This window comes from Acanthaster planci, linkage group LG03, assembly GCF_054643075.1.
Source record: "Acanthaster planci isolate LZ-2023a linkage group LG03, COTS_SCS, whole genome shotgun sequence".
In the NCBI taxonomy this organism is placed as follows: Eukaryota; Metazoa; Echinodermata; class Asteroidea; order Valvatida; family Acanthasteridae; genus Acanthaster; species Acanthaster planci.
In genome coordinates this window covers 15,334,240-15,355,985 of record NC_141779.1, presented here as the reverse complement: position 1 = coordinate 15,355,985, position 21,746 = coordinate 15,334,240, and the positions used below count along the sequence as shown (strand labels likewise).

The following is a 21,746-nucleotide window of genomic DNA, read 5'->3' as shown; positions in this document are numbered from 1 at the left end:
GCAATGAAATTGCGCCCTCGTGTGTCTTTAGCTTTATCGCGTTAGTTGATGGCTTAGGATCGATTACGCGTGGACGGCCGGCCGGACGGACGTACCGGCCAGGCGATATAGACCAGCCCAAGTTCCGGTTGGAAGTACAGTCGTCAGGGAGTCCACCTGGGTTAAGGTTAAACAGATCGTGCCCTCGCAAGAGCCGTAGCATCGAGTCACTCTTCCCTGGTTGTTGTGCTAGGCAAGGTAGGAGATTTCCGTGTGTTCCTGTAAAACCCTGACGAGGAGGTGGTGTGTGATCCTGTTCCGGGAACAGTGTTCTTGAGTCGTGTTCCCGCCGTTCGAGCGCGAGAACAAGAAACCCGTGTCAAGAAGGTTTTGAGTCAACTCGGACCCAAACCAACTCGGGCCCATGCCAACTCGGACCCACGACCAACTCGGACCCATGCCAACCCGGCCCAATGCAATACTAACCCGGACCCACAACCAACTCGGACCCAATACTAACTCGTTCGGACCATGTTCTGACCCACCCCGAGTCAACTCGGACTCAACCCCAGGAGCGTGATTAACTTTTTGAAAATTTTTATTTTGTCCACTTTTACATTTTAGTATTTGGTAAATGACACTTTTACTCTGCATACTGCCAAGATGTAACTTCCTCTCTACACATAATGCAGGGAAACAGTGGCACAGGCTTCCCAGAACTTCGTTTTCGAGTTTGAACAGGCTTGGTGGTTGAAAACCGTACAGGACTACATTTGATATCAGTGATGTCTTAGAACAAGTGATAAGTAACCGTCGAGCGTCGTATTTTAATGGAGGCACATTTCCTTTGATGTCTTATTTGCCACTTGTAATCTGGAATCTTAATCAGTTATTAGCTTCCGATTGACCACAAAAAAGACTGATTTTGTCACCTTCCATTGTTGAAACCCTATGATCGGGGAGTGGGAGCTTGCAACAACCAATGGGAGCAGCTTTTGGAGTCTGATTGACAGTACCAAATTATTGACGCCCTTTTTCCGAAGTTTTTTGGGCACCCCAGATCACCAGAAGAAATCAAATGAACTTTCACCAAACAGCTCCCAAAGTTTTTGTTGCAATAAAAGCCACAGATACATGTAGGCCATTCTGATGCACATACATGTAAGAGATGCTGCATGCGTACAACACATACTGCAGATATACATCAATATCACGAACATTGACCTTTTATAATGTCTCATGCTGTTATCCCCCACCTCGCTTTTCAAATTTTTTTTGGCCTGGCAGGTCTTACACCTCCACCTTGCCCCATTCCCCCCTCCCCCCGAATACTGGCAAAATTTAGGCAGATGGAGGAATTCATCCATACAGGCCTAAACTGACTGTCCAAATAACGCAAATAGGTTGGTAATTTCGAACAACACAAATCAAATCATTTTAAAATAAAAATGTGGAATATTTCCTATTGTCTTAAACTTGGAGACAGTTTTGAAGTGTTGTATGTCTGCTCGCAAGCTCATTATTAATATTTTGTGATCCCACGTTTTTTTATTTTTTACCATAAGACGGGTCATAATCACGAGGGATCATAGAATTATTTATATAAATCCCGAATGTGGGATTGATAGTTTCCGATTCAGAGTATTTCTTTCACAAAAAGTATTTGGTGTAGTGCAACCATAAGACTCAGTGGGTCAGAGTTGACTCGAGGTGGGCCCGAGTCGGCGTGGGTCTGAGTTGGTTGTGGGTCCGAGATGGTCATGGGTCAGAGTTAGTATTGGGTCCGAGTTGGCGTGGGTCCGAGTTGGTTGTGGGCCCGAGATGGTCGTGGGTCCGAGTTGGCGTGGGTCCGAGTTGGTCCTGGGTCCGAGTTGGCATGGGTCCGAGTTGGTTTGGGTCCGAGTTGGTTTGGGTCTGAGTTGACCTGATCCCGTCAAGAACAGGCCGCCTTAACTCGACCCCAATGTACATGAGGGGGTGTGAAGTTACATGTAGTTACTTATTCCTCTGTTCGACAGTTAACCACTACCAGCCGGGGACTCCGGGATCGGAGCCGTATGGTTTATATGTGTGGCCGGGGTCTCCGAACTCGGACAAAGGAAACAAGGCCCTGTAACAAAAGACCGTACTCCGAACAAAAGACCAGGCTGCTGGGCATGACCGGCATTTTTCGCTCTCAAAAGTGGTGATAATCCAGCGTTATTTTGAAACCGTATACCTGGGTTTGGGGTATTTAGAGCAAGCGGATTACCACCGGGGACAAAAGCTCTCCACCACCGCAGCGATGAGCCACACAGCACCGCTGCATGCTAATCTGGCCCCTATTGAAAAGAGGTCGGCAGTGCACTGAGCCAGGTTCGTGAACAAAAGACAGCTGTATAACACCGCACAATCTGGGCTCTGTTTACAAGGCTGCAGGCCTGGCTGAAATATTCGGGTGTCAATGAAGGTCACCTGTCAACTTAGAGTAGTGCCTGAAGATTACTCCGTGCGGCTATAAACGACTGTTAAATGGAATGATGAATTGTTGAAGGATTTTGAAAACGGAAAAAATGATAGTCATGCCGGCCCAGCATCCTCAACGTTGAAAAATGCCCCGGTCCGAAGTGGTTAATGTTAAACAAGTAACCATTTGATATTAAACACTGAATAAGTACCCGTTTGATTAGACACGTAAACAGGGCTCAGTGAATACTCTTCCATCATATACATACAACGGAGGAGTATTCATTGGGCCCTGTTTACAGGTCTACAGTTTGATATCTGGCGAGCGACAGGATGCACACTCCTGGAAACAATGGAGTGCAAAAGGGACAAAAATAAGCTGCACCACCTTCATTTGAGGGCTTGTTTGACCCCGAAAAACCTCATGCCACAGGTTGGTAGTTGACATGGTTGAGGAGAACAATGAAATCAGCTTCAGTGTAATCGGTAATCTTGATGCAGGGCATGGGGTTTGGGTATTTCATTTTGATTTGAGAAAAAGTTTGGTGTGATATGTTCACTTTCTTACTCTAGTTGGCAAGCGAAGAACTCCACCAACAAGACTTTAGTCAAAGCCGTTTTAACCATGGAAAACTGGGTTGCCCTGTTTGAAATGGATGCAGAGGGGTCATTAAAGAGAACAGAAACCCTTTGACAGTAATTTAACCAGGGGCATGGGCTTGATGTATATTATTTCGATGGACTAAAATAGCTTTGATGAAAACAGCAGGTATAACTGACCGTTTTGATCATTGATTTCAGGTCTGGGAATTACGATGTCATGCCTCTTTGCATCAGTGGGAAAGAGGTGGAAAGGACTTTGGAGTTCCAATTTCTTGTTGTTTTTATTTCAAATTCTTTTGTACATGTATATGTATTTTAAGGGGGTGACGACATTCTCATCATGTTTTATCATACTGTAACTGAAAGCATTCTTACATTGTCTATCACCGTCTGATATGGTAACACTAATTTGGACCTGAAAAGTAAACTGGCTCGTGTAGTTGCTACTGCTTCCAGGATAATGGGTGCTGGAATGAATCCAATCGAGGAGATCTATAGGCTGTGAACACTTCAGCGAGCTCGTGCAATACCTACAGATGACTCCTGCAAATGCAGGCTAACAAACCACTGCACGGGAAAATTAGTGATACTGTCCATGTACATGTATGGAATTCTTTCTTACCCAGCTGACTTGTTTTTTTGTTTCATAGTTGCCAATTCAAGACGAACATGTACACGTACAGATACATGTGCAATTACTAACACTGGGAGGAGATAACTACTTCTGTCCTTACCTTTTAGTGATTGTTTCTGTGTGTTATTTTGGTGTATTTATCACTAAAAGTTAACAAAAAATAATGAATGTTAATAAAATAGTGACAAATGTTAGGTTCTGAAATGCATATTCTTAAAACCAATTTAATTGGATTCATTAATAAATATTTGTGTTTCGCGTACATGTACTGTACATTGTACTGTACATTGTACTGTACATTGTACATGCACAGGGTACAATGGGAGCAAGTCTCAAATAAGGGCCTGATTTACCCTTGCCACATTGGCAAATTTCAAGATGTCATTATAGGGTCACTAGGGTTGGCCAGCCAAGGTTACCCAATTTCTAAAGCGTACATGTACCCACGAAGGCCCAGATAATGGATCCCTGACCTCCTCTTCAACCTGTACACAAACATGTTATTAATTTGGTTTTTCATCTCTGACATAGACATTTCGTCATGTTGATCCTTATCCCCAGCATGACCAAGCATTCCTACATGTACTCTCTTGTCTTTGTCAATGCAATCAAATGCAAAATATTTTAATTCTTTTCACCCTAGTTCTTCACACCTGTTTATGTTGCCACTGCAAGTGGTTGCTTACCAAAGAAAGCAGACATGGAGGACACAAGTGAGGTTAGAAAACAGCATCGTTTTGATGAGCAAAAACTACATTCGTTTTTGATGAGAAAGGTGCCAGGATTTCCTCAGAGTTCTACCCAGCTTCAAGTACGGCAGTTTACGTAAGTAAAGCTTGAAAGCATTGTTTCGGTCTATGGATTGTAAGTCTAATTTGAAAGAGCAGTTGAAAAAGTAAGCGCTAGTCTGCCAAATGTCAAGGAGCTTTTGAGCAGGAAAAATGGCTCAGGAGATTTTTGTGCTCAGCAAAAATGAGCAGGGAACCAACCTGATGTAATGTACTTTGCACGGCACTTGCCTGGTAATCTGTTTTTACTGAGATATAGTTTCTTTGCTGAATGAAAAAGTGCTGACCTTTTCAGGACAAATGAAAAGGAAAAAATCTGATGTGGGCTGAAGGTACAAAGTCTTTGTGAAGTTACCTAGTCTGGCTATCAAGTATTGGCACTGATCACCTACAGATAATAGCCATGTGTGCAGAGATCTGTCTTTTGTACTGTTTCATTGACACAGGGGTAAAAATTCCAACTGTTTAATCTTTCCACTGTTCACACATGGACTTTTGATCAAGGTTTTATAAGCTACGTGCACATGCAGCCCAGTAAGCAAGAACATTAATGGGCATCGGGTAGCCACCAGTGTCAAATAACATTATTTAAAAAATTGTCAGCAAAATAGGGAAGTGGCTTCCCTTTGCTCTTGAGAAGTATGTTTCCCTTTTAGTCTGAAAAGATTAGTTTTTAGGCCTTTTGACAGGTTTTATGTGCTTTTTTTATTAGACAAAGAAAACGCTTTGCACAAAAGGTTCTTACCTGTAGCTTAACATACATGTATTCTGTCCACCATTACTGGAGGTTGTTTTTAAGGCAAAAGAAAAAATGCATTTGTTTTGGATGTTAACAGGTCTGGTCAGTCCAACCCTACTTTCTACCTATCCAAGGATGGGTGTGAGTATGTGATGCGTAAGAAGCCGCCAGGCAGGTTGCTGAAAGGAGCTCACCAGGTACCTCTCGTTAAAGTACATCATCCTCAAAGTTAAAATCGATCTAGTGATCTGGAATTACAACAAACATCCAGACGTTATGTAAAATTCCAAATTGCAGGTGATTGTTTGGAACTGACTGGACAGGTTGGTTCACATTTTCAAACATGTACTGTCAATGGAGTGTGTAAATTGTGCAAACCTGATAACAGCAAGTGGAGCTGAGTGAAAGATAAGAGCTGTGATGTTTGTTGTGCAGAATAAATTTACTCATTTTGAAGGCCTGTCCTCTAGTGGCTTTAATACATGTACTTTAACTTTATTATCAAGGACTATGTGCAATAATAAGATAAGTTGGTACACATATGGTACCCTATGTATCACTGTACAAGGTCAACAACACAGCACAACATGTACATGCCCTTCAGCCTACTGATGGTGAGGAACTCCCCTTGAGTTTGACTGATCTCAGGAGATGCCTTTATTGTGGTAGCACCACACTCCTGGGCACAAGTTTGCCTTGAGGTGAATCTTGTGGCAAAATGAAGTCACAGCATCCTAGAGGTCAAATAAGGACTCCTACAATGTGTACATGTGTGACCCACGAGTGAGCGTACACGTTATGCTTTTGCAGCAGTGCCTTTTCATTCAGGTGGCTGGACCTGTCTGAAGGGCTAAATTGCTTGGCCAGTAGAGGATTTTAAATGGTACAAGTTCCAGTCTGACTAATTACATACGTTTTTTCTATCCAAAATATGTCTCCAAGTGCATCTAGCCAATTTTCCCTCACAGTTCGTGTGATGCTTACATGAAAATGTTGATCACCTGAATCCATGGCTTCATTTGCATTCCTGCAAGCCATTTGTAGTATGTTTTAAATCCACATACCACATGTAGATGTAATCACATGTAACTGGATAACTCATGGCATTGTGTCTGAAACATATATACGTGTAATATTTCTTTGCTGTTGGTAGGTTGACCGTGAATTTCGAGTCCAGCAGGCCCTACACAAAGCCAATTTCCCAGTGCCAACACCTTTGGCTTACTGCAGTGATGAGTCTGTTATTGGCACCGACTTCTATGTTATGTCTTTTGTGAAGGTTTGTTTTCAACGTAGACTGTGTACATGTTGCACTTCTAGTGGTAACAGAGGGAGATTGGGCTTACTTTTAAATACTATAATCAACAACCCTATGGATTTGTGACCATTGAGACGAAACTTTGTCATATTTACACAAACAACTGTTCCAATATACATGTTTGTCCTACAGGACACTGTTGCTTTGTAATGAAGTGCCCTCTCTGGTTTACATTCCGAATTCATGAAGCAAAAATCAGATATTGAAAATGTCACCCCAAACATGATCAGCGAAAAGACAAGATGGGGTGTAGAACCTGTATTGTGCCACATCGTAACATTGAGTATCAATGCCATAGCCGTCTTGTTTCATTGATCTGGAAAATAATTTGTTGCTTCACGTCAGTCCATTGTTAAGTAAACAGTAGTAGGCTCTGTAGAGATAGAACATGATTGTCAAGTAACAATATCTGTGTGTTCTGCTTTTAAAGGGTCGGATATTCCGAGATGTCACCCTGCCTGACAAGAGTCCAGCTGAACGTAAGGAGATCTACGACGCTCTGAATGCTACGCTGGCCCATCTGCATAGTTTGGACTGGAGACAGCTAGGTCTGCAGGACTTTGGGAAGGAAGGCAACTATTGTAGACGCCAGGTAAAAAGATGCGTGACCTGCTACAGAAACACTAAGTCAGTTTACACATGTCAAATTTAAACCTCTGTCCATTTGAAATGGAATGGAGGACAGATTCACCCAGATTTTGGTTTTGTTAACTTGTGCTTGTTTGATAGCTGAAATGTCATACAAATGTTCATTTTGTATTCCTTTAAGAAGTCTGACAGTTTTCATCTTTCTCTTAGTTACGGGCAATGTACATCTATTTCTCAAATGGTATTTCTCCAAAAAGGCTTTTCTAACTTAAAAGAAAAATAGCATGAAACAGGCATAGCGTAGGATATTATGGCACGTAATGAACAGCTGCTAAAAAACTGTTTCATGTTGGTCTTGACCTCAGGTAAACACTTGGGGGAGGCAGTTTAATGGTGCCACCAAGCTAGCCTCCTTACCAGACAATCCAGCTGCCGAGCAGCTTCTGCAGTGGTTGGTGGATAACCAACCAATACTTGAGGAAAAGACTACCATTGTCCATGGAGACTTCAGGCTGGACAACATCATATTCCACCCAACACTGGTAAGGAATTCTTCCATATTTATTTTCATTCTAATTATGTAAAAGTTGATTACAGTTACTATTCCAATGGGAGAGAACTTTCTGAACTTGTTTAACTCAGCAATAGGATTACTAACCTGTGGCCATGTGAATGCCATATCCCGAACAGTCCTCAATCCTTCACCTTTTGGAGGACTGAGGACTGTTAGGATTAACTACTTTGCGCCGGTGGCATTTATCAATGTTAATGATGCTGGGATGGGATAATTATCATTTTTTCTGTTTTCAAAATTCTTTAAAATTCATATCTTCATTTATTGGACACTTACACCCACACGAAGGACTGTCTGGTTTCTACCCTAACCTTACAGACAACATCTGTTGATGCCTGAGTATTTCAGCCAGGCCTGTTGCCATGTAAAAAGAGCCCAGATTTTGCGGTGTTACATATTTTTTTTTGTTCACGAAACTGGCACAGTGTGCTGCTGACCTCTTTTCAATAGGGGTCAGATTAGCATGCAGTGGTACTGTGTGATCAGGCACTTTTGTGCCTGGTGGTAATCCGCTCGTGCTGAATGCCCCAAACCGTGGTAAACTGTTTCAAAACAAGGCTGGATTATCTCCACTATTAAGAGTGAAAAAACGTTCGTAATTCCCAGCAGTCTGGTCTTTTGTTACGAGTATGGCCTTTTGTGACAAGGCCCAGTTCCCTTTGTCCGATTTTGGAGACCCCGGCCACACGTATAAAGAATACGTGTCCGAAACTGGAATCCCCGTGGGCAAGTGGTTAAACAGGAAATCGCCTGCCTTCATAGCAGCAAAATACCTTGCTCTAAGACAAATATATTTCTTGTTTGAATGGGAAACCACTATTAAAATTCTCGCCATCTTACAAACCACAGTACTTGCAGTTGTTATACAAATAAAGGTAATGGAGAAGGAAATTTGTGAATTATTTTGAATTGTACGAATTGAGCATAGCACTGAATACTTCTTGAATTGACAGGGAATTCAGTCATCAGTGTCCTGACCACTGTTTTTGCAGAACAATTTATTTTCAGGCAGCTGCCATGTCTCTCCTGGATCAACGAGTACATAGTCACCATACTTTTGTCCTTCCATTTCAGCCCAAGGTGTTAGCTGTCTTAGACTGGGAGCTATCAACTCTCGGGGAGCCACTGACCGACGTTGCATATGTTTGCATGCTGTATCACTACCCGCGCAATATGCCTATTCATCTTATGAACCCTAAGCGTGAGTATCTAGTTCATTTGGTCATACCTCAGTCTGGATACTGTCCATTTATTGGCCCAGAACAATCACATGACAGGGCGATCTATCTGCATATCACACTCACTGTGAGATTTCTCATTCTGCCAATAGTGTGTGCACATGCACGCGCACGTGCAAGCGACAGAAGAGCTTCGGGAATTTCGAGAGCGAACATTATTGTTTGTGTCACATTCTAGCTACTATGTGACCCACTCTACAAAAATGTGTCACATGTCGCCAGGGCCACTTTCGAGTTAAAAAACAGAGATGCCACTTTTCCGATTTTAATCAGAAATCCGACTTTTTGGTATTTTTTCCCCCAATCCGATTTTTTACATTTTCCCCTTCGGTGTTTTTAACATTGACAGAATTAAATAAAGAAGAAAAGACTGGAAGCAAATCGATGATGCGCATGTTACAAGTGCATGTACAAGTGCGCGACTGGGTACTTAATCTTGAGCGCAGTCGTCAGTATAGAATGCTTACGTCAGTCATTGTGGCGCGAAATACGAAGGACAGCGTTGAGTGGTGTTGTCAGTGACTGGAAATATGTTGAAATATTGACCTTTAACGCGTACTAGCTCAATGTATGCTCATGCCTCATGTGCGGTGCATGAACGTGCACAACGGACGTACATTATACTGTACGTTGGATGATTAACACGCGTTGATCGACTTCATGTTCGAGGGCCAAAAAAATGCAGCATCTAATTGTCAACAGAAACGAGGATCTTCATGATATTGAAAGAGATGTCAAGGATAAATTTCGTGGAGATGGCTGGAAGAAAAGGATAACAATCAGAGCGTGAAATTACGGTTGGACATCGGACATTTTCCGACTCCGAGCACTTACTGTGCTTGTCCGAACAAAATAAAAAATGCTCGGACAAATTGTCCGACCAACATGTCAATAACAACTCTTAAAATATCGAAACGGTATTTGGGATTATGGCGTCCGATTTATTATTAGTTTTGTGTTAGAATTACGCCCAAGACATTAATCAGGCTGATCACTCATCACCAGCCCATGTCACCTAGCGCCACTCACAGACATGAAATCGCCCTTACAATTCTTTGGGCGCTGTCCCAGTGGTGAAAAACACGTGTGCGAAACTCTATGCATTAAACGTAGCTGCTCTGGTTCCCGCCGCGCAGCACCCATGAAAAAGAATGCGTCACGCAAATGTAGCAATCAGTACCAGTCTGTACTGTACGTGTACTGAATGTACTGTACATAACCACTCTTCATCAGCCGTACGCGTCAGGCCGGAAAGACATCGATTGCTATGTTGCAAGAAGTTTTCTGCAAGTTAATTCACAGAACTTGGTCTCTTATTTATGTATGTATTTTCTGTGTTTATGAGAAATTTGAGGTTGTTACGCTCACTTTAGCGCCCGCTGGTCTAGATGCATCACACATGCTTACCACGCGATACACAGACATTGTTGGCCAGTTTGCCATCGTGATTGCCTGAATTGTTGGTAATTTTCTTGTGAATTGCCGTATGTAGAAATTTTTACAAAGATTAAGACAGGTGTTCTTCACTTTTTGAGATACTTTTGGAAGATTTCCTCTCTACTGATGCCATTCAATCAGCACAAAATTGCCCCCAAACAAAAAAAATGTTCTGACCTACCGATCAGATTTTTGAGAGGCACCCACAGCATTACACGTATTTTTTTGGCCTAATAAAAGACTGCATGATGTATGCAGTAGGCCTTAGTTACATAAATCTTTGGCAAGTGTTGATCCAATTCAATCAAGCAAAATTAAAAACGTACGTATATTTTTGAGTAAAAAACAGCAGGCTGGCCTACATGTAGGCTGCAACTTATTTCTGTGATCGACCAGCGATGATCAAGAAAGAACTTTTTTGTTTTTATAGGTGACTACACCTAGATGCACGTTGTGTACATGTACATGCACGCAGACCCATGCATTAATACGTATAAAACCGACATCGTGCGAAGCGCTGTGGATATGTTGATTTTCAGATTTTTTTTGGGCATCTCTGAAAAAAGGCCTTTGAGAGAATCTTGCAGAGTTTTTAGGCAAGAGGAATCCTCGACATTTAACATAGGTCAGTAAAACGTGCATTGTCATCATACCAAACGGAGCGACACATCAAAACAAAGAGCTCAAATTCCTCAATCTAATACAAAGTAAAACTCAAAAGTGGCTCGGGTGAGTTGGAACTCATTTTGCAGAGCGGGTCACAAATGTGTATGGTTGTAAATGTTCCAAATAACAGTGGATTGCTTAAGCGAGACTGGTATGTTTGCCTTCACTGAGCCTCTCAAAGTCTCCCATTCAGTTCATCCCATTCAAAATGGTTTTGGAGACAGTGGAGTCCCTGATGTAAATTTCATCTTTAATTTGAAGCTAGAATCTTGTTTTTACTTGGTTTCAATGTACATTTAGCAACCTCACCCTCAACCTCAAGCTTGTCTTTCAAGCCATATTAAATATTAGTACGTCTTTGGTTAACTTCATTCTGTGAAAACAAAGAAAATAGTGCCCTAGTTAAGTATGGGATATCCACATCAGCTATATGGCAAAAACACTAAACACAATGAAGCCAATTTAATGATCTTGCTGTTTGTTTATTCTCATTTGCATGTTCCCACCACAGAGGATAAATTTTCTGAACTGAAGCGCATTCGCGGTATCCCAAGTGAAGCAGATTTTGTCAGGGCTTACTGCCAGCGTTGCGTTCAGCCCTACCCTGTGCCTCATTGGCAATTCTATCTAGCCCTTTGTCTCTTCAAGATGGCTTCTATTTGTCAAGTAAGACATATGGCCGTTATATTCTGTAGCTGCTGCTTTCCATCACAGCACTCAGGTGGCAAAAAGAAGCCAGATGCAAGCTCACTGTTTGTGGAATAGTGCAAACAATTTAGAAACCAAAATCACTAACCCCAACAGTGTTGTATGTTTGAAACATGTCAGACATCATCAAATATTAATCATAAATGAATACTTCTATTCATGAGAAGTTTTGACGTGACTTTTTTAATGGAGTTTTGCATGTGAGGAAGATGTAAGTTTCAATATTTGCCCTTCTCTGACATAGTTTTGATGGCTATTCTGTAGAAAACGCTGTCAAATAGCTTTGGAGAAACAATTTGCAAGCTTCTTTTGGAGTCACTTATATACCCACACTATTTTTTTTTTTAATGGTTTTATTATTTTCTTTTTTTCAGGGAGTCTACTGTCGTGCCCTCCTCGGTAATGCGAGCTCTCAATTTGCGAGTAATTATAAGGAGATTGTGGAATTGATGCTTAGCCTGGGACTGGATCAGACAAAACGGTAGTTAGTCATACTTCAGTTGACCTTCCTTTCTTGGTATGTTCAATAAAAGAATTTTTTCCAAAGCCAAGGAAACAAGTAATTAATCTCAAGTTTGTTTGAAGGTGACACCAGTTATTTCTTGGGGGGGTGGGGCTGCACACATACGCAGTGTCTCTCTGGTTCATGTGGATGATGGATTTTCTTGGAGTAAACTTATTTGCTGAGAATGTGTGTTAAGAATCAGGCAAGTCTGTTCCAATTGGCTCATCAGGCCAGTGTGTACATGTATGTCTGGTTTCCAGAGTTGTAGGCTCTAGTCACTTGACTTGGAATCAAGCCGGACTCGAGTCACTATTTTTGTGACTTGACTTGTAACTATCAGTTTTTTATTGTGACTTGACTTGGACTTGGAAAAAATGAGTTGTGACTTGATTTGGACGTGCGCATTATGATTTGTTACCAACGCAAGTCAGAAAACTATTCAATCCAACCTATTACAGTTTTAAACTAGGCCTATCAACGTACCCTTTGCGTTCTTAAAATAATCATCGTAAGACTTCGTTTGGCTGACGACTTCTACTTTGGTCTTGTTTGCCCAAGGACTTGTCTGAATCACATGGCTGTTGTAGTCTTGTTTGGCAGTGCTTATGCTGTGCATTGTTTTTGTTTTTCTGGGGAGCGAATCAACAGCTTCGTGTCAGCCTTATATTAAGTTATTCCTATCAGTGCATGACAACGTCACTCAGCCTAAAATTTAAACCAAAAATGGCATCCTGGTCTCGAAGGCTGAACATTTCAGCGTAAAATGCTGCATTTAGGTGGTTGTAACACGCCTTCAAGATACACTAATAGATTACATGTATTTTTATGACAACTACCCATATGCAGACGTGGCTGAGACTTGCGAAAATTGACTTGTGACTTGACTTGGACTTGCAAAAATTGACTGGCTACCACCTCTGCTTGTTTCCTCGGCATGATATGACCAAGAATGTATAGGATGCCAGTCACAGGTTGCTCCCCAGCTGTGCCAGTATCATTATAATAATTATGCTCCTGGGTGGAGAGAAGTTGCTTGCCCAAGGCCTCAGCTTACGGCCAGCAGTTTGATTCAAACCCCTGACCCTCTAGTCAGGAGTCACAAACTTCAACCACTTTGCCACCTCAACCACTTCATTATGAATAATGGTACTTCCGTCAATAAGAGGCACACCGCACAGATGATATCCCACAGTTATGATGAGACCTACATGTACCAGTTATCATCAAGGATTACAGATCTCATGACATGTGAATGACACTTTGGTTTATACAGGTTGCTCAGCGTTGCCGGCAGTCCGACATCCTCCATAATTCTTGAGATGAAGCCAATACTGGAATCTCAACCAATATCAGAGAGGGCAAGTCAGATCCTGCAGAAAGTCAAAGACTTTGTCAAGAATGAGATCCTCCCTGTTGAAAAAGTAAGTGGAAATCATTACATGCATGTGCTGTGGATGCAGCATTCAGTCATATTTATCCCAGCCGTTACACTTGTACATATACATTTAGGTTAAGAAGTTTGAATACTCCATTAAGTGTACTTTAGTACAGTGTTGTAATCAAAGCCGTCCCATGTTAATCAGTTGGTCAGTCATAAGTTATCCAGTCTCATCGTGAGTCGCCAGCTATTCCAGCAGACTTTGGCAGTGGTATTCTCTTACGTTTGTTGGCATTGTTTGTCCTCCATTAGTGAATTAGCCTTCAATCTAAATGTTTTAAGCGACATTGTAAATATATGAAAGGGAGGCATAAAACCCTAAATGGGCTGGTACCACCCCATTTGACAGATTTCATTGTATTGTACAGATTTAGGGAACATGATCAAGAATAAGGTCTGTTGTCTTGTGACTGCCTGAATCCTAATTCTACCAGATCCATCAAAATGTATCTGGAGATATGGGAGGATTTTTCCATGATCGAGGAAGGTAAAGTTTAGCCACTGTTACCTTACATGTATCTCAGAGCTTGATATCCCCCAGTGCACGAAACAGCAGAGAATTTTCAAGGAATCAAGAAGATTTGTGGTAAAAGATGCCCGAGGAATGAGGGTTGATGAGTTTTTACCCTGTATCTCCCAGAAATATCTGGAGCAAGTGCAGAGTGGTGATACCATCTGGTGTGTGCCGCCTATCATGGAGGAACTCAAGGCCAAAGCCAAGGCCCAGGGCCTCTGGAACCTGTTCCTGCCGGGTGTGAGTGGTCTGACTCAGCTAGAGTATGCCTTCATGGCCGAGGCAATGGGGCAGACCTTCATAGGCTCAGAACCCTTCAACTGCAGTGCTCCAGGTTAATGTGGACTCTGTTTCACCTCATACACAGGAGTCAAACGTGCTCCTTTTGTTAAGACGAGTTCTGTATCTGACCACCATGTACATGTACAAGTCGCCAGACCAGGTTAATTTGGACACTGGTTTACCTCATTCACACTTATTGATCAAGCATGCTCCTTTTGTTGAGAAGAGACTTGTGTCTGACCACCAAACACAACAAATTTCACCTCAGCTTGTATTTTTATTGCGAGCAAGTCCATTCAGCTTGCAACAATTCAAACAGTCTGAGGAAAAGTTGTTTGTACATTAGTAAGTCCAAATTTTAAAAGTGGTTGGCTTTTATGGAGCTCCAGAATTGTGTTAGCCAGATACAGAACACTTTCCCTTCAGTTGGACAGTTTCCACACAGCGGCATTACTGTGTAATGGGAAGAGAAGGAAACAGGACCTCTCTAAGCTATTGACCATTGACTTTAAGGCTGTTAAAAGTACTGAAGCGTTTCGGAGCATATAGCAAAACAGGTGTAAAGCTGTCAGGATGAGGGTTAACGGTACTAACGATGCCTGTTCTGACTTCATTTATGTCTTAGACACTGGCAACATGGAGGTCTTGCACTTGTATGGGAGCCCTGAACAGAAGAGGACCTGGCTTCAGCCTTTGCTGGATGGGACGATGCGCTCCTGCTACTGTATGACAGGTAAGGGAGTGGAATATTGAGAATTCAATCCTAGAACTTTGTGGATGGCACAGGAAACTATCCGTCAGACAATTTCACAAAATGATGCATAAATGAAACCATGCGTAAGCTTTAAGCAGCTAGTTTGTTGCAGAGCTGTGCAAGACACTGATAATAAGTATTCCTGTGGCTGCCCAGAATTTCAGTAGAAATCTTGACTGACGACAGTCTCAACAGATGAGCAATTTAAAAGCAAAGCTCCATATTTCTAGCAAATTTAAGATCTGGGGGGAGTCCATATATGGCAAGCTGTCCTATAAATACTTCAGAATCTAAAGTCAAGTCTTGTACCAAAACTGGAACATGAAATCAAATTTGAACTTAATCCTTGTGCAGTGAAGCATTTGGTTTTTGTCTTGCACCCAGACTTAACTTCAGAAACTGCTCCAGGAGAATTTCGGTTTTAAAAGGAGCACTCAGAGTTGTGGCTTTCCACCACAGACAACCTAAACTAAACCCTCATTGGATTATTTCTCTGTACAGAACCAGACGTTGCTTCGAGTGATGCTACCAATATGGAATGTTTGGTTGTGCGAGACGGGGACAGCTATGTCATCAATGGCAGGAAATGGTGGAGCAGTGGTGAGTCATTACAGTACTGCAGGTTGCCAGTCTTTTTCCCGTCTTTGATCGGGGATAAAGGGATCTTGCAAGGTGTATTTAACCTACTTTGTAACATCGATCTCCTCTGAAAAACAGGCCGAGGAAGAAACTGACAGGGATGGCCAGCCCTGCCAACTCCCCCCCCATCCCTTGAAAACTATTATTTATGCTACTGGTTCACTAGATGTCTGATTTGATTGTATCGTTCAAAGGTGCTGGGGATCCCCGTTGCAAGGTAGCCATCTTGATGGGATTGACTCCTAACAAGGATAAATCCAGGTTTGTTTTCCAAGTTGAAGACTTGTATGTTTAGAAGCTGCCAAACAGTGTTTGTCATCATCATTCACCGTTTTTCAAGTTAACTCCACGTATCTGTGTTTTTAGTTTTTAATTTTATTGTATTTCCTTCATGAATTATTGAAATATCGTTATCTGCTCTGCGCAGGAACAAGAGACATTGTGGTCCTACGTAGCAAGGATTGTGGGAACTCACCACGTGCATGCACACATACTTGGTCCATAGTTGTAGGGAGACAAACACATGACATTTTACCCCATTTTATAGGGACTGAAAAATGTTATGGGGACCGAGAAATGTCCTCAAAACTGGGTCCTCATTTGCCAATAAGAAACAAAAGAAATTGTCTCCTTAACCCAGTGAAGGCCTACCCACAGGTTTATGCACATGTCGCGTGGGATGTGCTGGGCACACACGACCAATTTCTGTTAGTTAGAATGCATGGTCACTGCATTTGCAGTGCCATCCAAACAAAATGATTCCCTCCAACCTGTCTCCCCACTGCCGGCGAGGGTGTGCTCCAAGCAAAGGTATAATTCATATCACTCTAATATAAGCCAACAAATTTTGTCTTCATATAGCCGTGTGTCCATACATGTACTGTGTTCAAGCTGCATTTTACTCTATACACCATGTGATTTTGGCTAGTCAGAATGTGTCATTTTGTGGAATCTAGTAATGTTTGATCTGATTGATGCCCCACATTTTGTCTCTAGGCACCGACAGCACAGTATGATTATAGTCCCAATGGATCTACCTGGGGTGAAGAAGATACGACCCCTTACAGTGTTTGGCAACCCGGGTATGTCATATTATTTAGTATTGTTCCCATTGCCTCTCACCTGACTACCCTCCTTCCTCAATCTCATAAATATGGTAGATAAATTTATAAAAAAAGATTTGCCTGCCTTGTCAACAAAGTTGAACTTCAGCCTATAGATGGATATTTCCCTTGATCCACTGATTTTCTTTGTTCTTTTCTTCAATGCCGTTACAAATTGTAAAAACAATGTTCCTAGCCTTGTGCAGCTTGGAACTGATAATGTTCCTAGCCTTGTGCAGTTTGGAACTGACAATGTTCCTAGCCTTGTGCAGCTTGGAACTGACAATGTTCCTAGCCTTGTGCAACTTGGACAATGTACCATATTTTCTGATGTCGGAGTTGAATGCCTGCTGTCAGGCATGTCATGGTAATACATTGGGGGCAAAGGGGCATTCATTGCAGTCAGCAACTTCTTGTGGATACTTTTTTCCCAATGTGTCAGACTTCTTTCCTGCTGATATTTATAGATTTTTACTGGAATCCTCTCTTGAATCTGTTTTCTACAGCGAGTAGAATTAACCAGCCTAGCTTTGTGTTTTAAGTTGGTTTTAGCACTAAAACTATAGGAACTGAAAGCAGTACCAAGGTGCACGTTGAGCTAGTGGGTGCAAGTACGCAGTGAGTGCTGCATGAACAAGTGCGACGTAGTTGCTTGAAAACAAGATTGGTTGATAATATAGCCGTTTCAACGCAAGAGTGAAATGCTTGATTGATAGAGTGTCCTTTGATGTTCTGACCATGACAGGTTTGAATCCCCTTCAGCTAATTTCATTCAACTGAAGATTCATACTGTAACATTTGAATGATGTGAATGTGCATAATGATGTCTTTATTGCTCCCAGATGCTCCTCATGGACATCTGGAGGTTGAATTCACCAACGTGCGCGTGCCTGCTTCCAACATGATCCTTGGGGAGGGGCGTGGCTTTGAGATAGCTCAAGGGCGTTTGGGACCTGGTCGCATCCACCACTGCATGCGTGCCATCGGGATGGCAGAAAGGGCACTTGAGATGATGTGCGACCGTGCCATCAAGAGAAAGGCCTTTGGAAAAGAGCTAGCCAGAATGGTAAGAACTGCAAGTTAGTCTGAAGGACTATCTTGTGGACTGGCATGAGAAAGGGTGCTACATTGCATGGTAGTGATTTCCCCTGGGATAGACACACCTTTTGCGCACATAGGTTGGTGTTCATATGCTGTGGTTGAACACTTGCCTGATTTTGACCTGACTGTACACAGGCTTGTAGGTTCAACTAAGTTGGTAGCAGTTTTGTTCAACTGTCAACCATTGTTTAGGTATTTGGCCAGTCTTTTGCAGCGTTTATGGATTCCATGCTCAGAATTTTGCGGCAAGAAATTTTGCCAAAATTAGAAGCTTTTTGTGATGGCCAGTTTTCATTTTCTGGTGTTTCGTCATTGATTCATAACAAGCCAAAAAGGCTTTAAGAAGACATACATTTTCAGCATAAAATTCTTATTGTGGGATTGTGGACTATGAATCCAGCCAATTAGGTTAAACCTTAGCATTTCTTATGACCTACAGGGTGTTATTCAGCACCAGATAGCAGAGTGTCGCCTGGAGATTGATCAGGCCAGGCTGTTGACTCTCAAGGCAGCTCACACCATTGACAAGTATGGCACCAAGGAAGCTCGCAAGCAGGCAAGTTTGGTTGTATGTGAAAGAAACTACTGCATTCCATCACCCCGTAAATTGTACGATATCACCTTTTTAAAATTCATTTACTACTGTAATTTTGGTTGCTTTTTGACCAGGTTGCAATGATTAAGGTTGTGGCCCCTCGTATGCTGACCCGTGTGATTGACCAAGCCATCCAGATCTATGGTGGAGCTGGAGTCTGCCAGGACTACCCTCTGGCAGCCTTCTACACTGGAGCCCGCACCCTGCGCATTGCTGACGGACCCGATGAGGTCCATCTGACCAGCATTGGCCTGCAGGAGCTCAAAGAACAGACCGTCCAATCCAAGCTGTAAAGTGGGTGGCAAGGGGTGCGGTATTTTGTCTGAATTTGAGTGTTTTGCAGAATTTGTCCAAGGATTAAAAAAAAAAAAATTCCCTCCTGAACTTTTTCGCATAGACAGGTTTGCAATTACACCAGTGGCATTTGTTTAGAAATTTACAAATGAATCAGAGCATTTATTGCTCCTTCATTTCCCTTGAACAGGAGTACAGAATTCCTGAATATCTGACACTTTGAACAGGAGTACAGAATTCCTGAATATCTGACACTTTGAAGAGGAGTACAGAATTCCTGAATATCTGACACTTTGAACAGGAGTACAGAATTCCTGAATATCTGACACTTTGAAGAGGAGTACAGAATTCCTGAATATCTGACACTTTGAAGAGGAGTACAGAATTCCTGAATATCTGACACTTTGAAGAGGAGTACAGAATTCCTGAATATCTGACACTTTGAACAGGAGTACAGAATTCCTGAATATCTGACACTTTGAACAGGAGTACAGAATTCCTGAATATCTGACACTTTGAACAGGAGTACAGAATTCCTGAATGTCTGACACTTTGAACAGGAGTACAGAATTCCTGAATATCTGACACTTTGAACAGGAGTACAGAATTCCTGAATATCTGACACTTTGAACAGGAGTACAGAATTCCTGAATATCTGACACTTTGTAGCTGATTCGTCTGAAGACTGCTCACAAAAAGCACGACACCCCAAATTGTATCTCTCAATTATAATCATCCACACAAAACAGCAACAACTTTAGCCTTCATTGGATCACAGATCACCATTATCCTGTGTGAGGCAGCAGGATTGTGAAGAAGTGACAAGGTTCACTTGGAAAGAGAGGCGTGGCTCAAAAGGGTAACACAACAACTCTATGGCAGCGATTAAACCGATGAGCAGGATGGTTTAATGAAGAAACTGTCTGTTTATTATACCCAGATAATTAGAAACAGGGGGTAGTGACTTGCAATTGGCCAGGATACCGTAGCAATCTTGGGGAAACTGTGATTTGTGAACGGAATGGTGGAGCTGAAACCAGTGATGAAGTCTTGGAAATATATGGAACAGGAAACCGTGGTGACTGGGGAATAAACAGAAACAAATACTAATAAATTCACTGGAATGCACGTACATGTGCCCATTAGACGACAACATGATTGTACATGTAACGTTGCAACAATTGTCCCCGATTAAGGCTAAGGTTTGTACTCTAAACTCCTCTATTTTACATACTAACACAAGAATCACTATATGATCTTATACTATAAAACATTAAAGAACATTTGGCTGTACTCACAATTGTCAGTAACGCACGGTAAGGGCAAATTTGGAGGTATTCTGATTGGAAATGTGCTTGGTAAACCTGATTTTAGAACGGAATGTACGGTGCGAGAATGAGCAAACTACTGAGGGCGCCCTACCAACTATTGCGCGGTCAGTAGACAGTGAGGGACTTTCTTACAAGGATGCTGTCTTGTATGGAAAATGAAAATCTGTTTTGAAGAACTTGCATCTGTGCTTTTAGGCGTCATCGTAGGCAGCTTTAGTCAGGTCATGGAGTTTTATGTTTCATTATTCTAAATAAATCCAAATTTTATCTCAATGAAAGAGCAACACACAATTCATCTGGCAGCTAATTGAGTTTAGTGGTAATCACATTGTATTCGTTCATTTCAAATTGAAGTGGCACTGCTAGTGTTGTCTGCACTGTATTTCAATGTGTGTTTTTTCATATTGAAGTAATGTTTGCATTTGTGTTGAGATCAGATTATAACAGGCTGAGTTGAAGAGGAGTTAAGTTTTGATAAAAAGAGACCCAAAAAAGTGTTAATTATTTCATGTGGACAAAAAGTTCTGTGAAGGTTTTTAGAGCGTAGACATTTGTCTGTAGATGCTTAAATGTGTTACATTCTTGTCGAGTTTCTCATCCGAAGTGTCATTCCATTCTCCCTGTTTGGCACAAAGGAATCACTGTCTTGTTGAATAGTGTAGGATAGATTTGAGAATTATTGTCCCATACTCTGTGAAATGTGAGCCCATAGAATAGCAAAATATGACGCCATATAAACTTTCAAGAGTGGAACTTTTACATTTTTGCTATAAAGGCAGCAGTTGTTGTGATATTTGTAATTTTATATAAAACATTTTCAAAATGAAAATTTTCCCAGTAAACATAGTTCTTGAACCAGTTGAATGTTTACCAACTAGATACGTGGGTTTGTTTTTTTTTTAGAAAATAACGGCAAATAAAAATATCTTTTCCATTAAATATAATTTTTTAATTGTTCATCTAAAGTATAATAAAATTACCTGTGGGACTCAATAATTGTATTACAAAATTATTTTCCATTTTTACATTCATAGCTGTCAGTTATTGTCAATCTTATGCTCTTTTAGCATTTATGAAGCAGAATACATTAGCCAAATAGTTTCAGTTGAACTGTATCATGCAGTTTTTTCCATGTCTTTTTTTTTAATCTTCTGGCAAATGAAAATCAGACTTTGAGCCCATGACGTTGAGTTCTCCATATCTGGGGAATTACTGCTCTTCTGAACTTTGCACAACTCCATTACAATTAAAATTAAACTGCATCAAGGTATGCAGTTACACAGATGTTATTACAGAAGTACAATAAGCTCCATGTACATTATCAAACTCACTGCGGCTCCAGTTTGTAAACTTAAACGTAAAATAGTTTCCCTGAAATGTACAAATAAGAGAAAAGAAAGATATATATATTTTGATGAAATTGAATTAAATTCAATGTTCGTGATCACTGAAGTGTTTTGTGTCTATATTCGT

The 21,746-nt window shown here is 41.5% G+C and overlaps 1 protein-coding gene across 2 annotated transcripts; it reads left to right on the top strand.

Moving 5' to 3' along the window:
• Window positions 1–42: 42 nt before the first annotated feature.
• Window positions 43–21,725, top strand: acad11 (acyl-CoA dehydrogenase family member 11). 2 transcript variants are annotated; one of them, XM_022223471.2, is made up of 18 exons: window positions 43–237; window positions 4,337–4,486; window positions 5,286–5,385; window positions 6,342–6,467; window positions 6,937–7,098; window positions 7,460–7,636; window positions 8,743–8,869; window positions 11,521–11,675; window positions 12,092–12,198; window positions 13,496–13,643; window positions 14,301–14,508; window positions 15,082–15,189; window positions 15,712–15,810; window positions 16,044–16,110; window positions 16,846–16,931; window positions 17,795–18,018; window positions 18,493–18,609; window positions 18,723–21,725. In XM_022223471.2, the coding sequence occupies exons 2-18, from the start codon at window positions 4,362–4,364 to the stop codon at window positions 18,939–18,941; spliced, it is 2,355 nt and encodes a 784-aa protein (XP_022079163.2). In that variant the 5' UTR covers window positions 43–237; window positions 4,337–4,361; the 3' UTR covers window positions 18,942–21,725. The 2 variants fall into 2 exon arrangements, with proteins under 2 accessions (XP_022079163.2, XP_022079162.2); XM_022223470.2 differs by having other exon boundaries at window positions 44–237; window positions 4,305–4,486.
• Window positions 21,726–21,746: the final 21 nt, after the last annotated feature.

Coding starts and splice junctions, on each gene's coding strand:
- acad11 (XM_022223471.2), top strand. CDS start 4,362: ATGGAGGACACAAGTGAGGTTAGAAAACAGCATCGTTTTGATGAGCAA. Junction 7,637..8,742: donor TCATATTCCACCCAACACTG/GTAAGGAATTCT, acceptor CTTCCATTTCAG/CCCAAGGTGTTAGCTGTCTT. Junction 16,111..16,845: donor CCTAACAAGGATAAATCCAG/GTTTGTTTTCCA, acceptor TTTTGTCTCTAG/GCACCGACAGCACAGTATGA.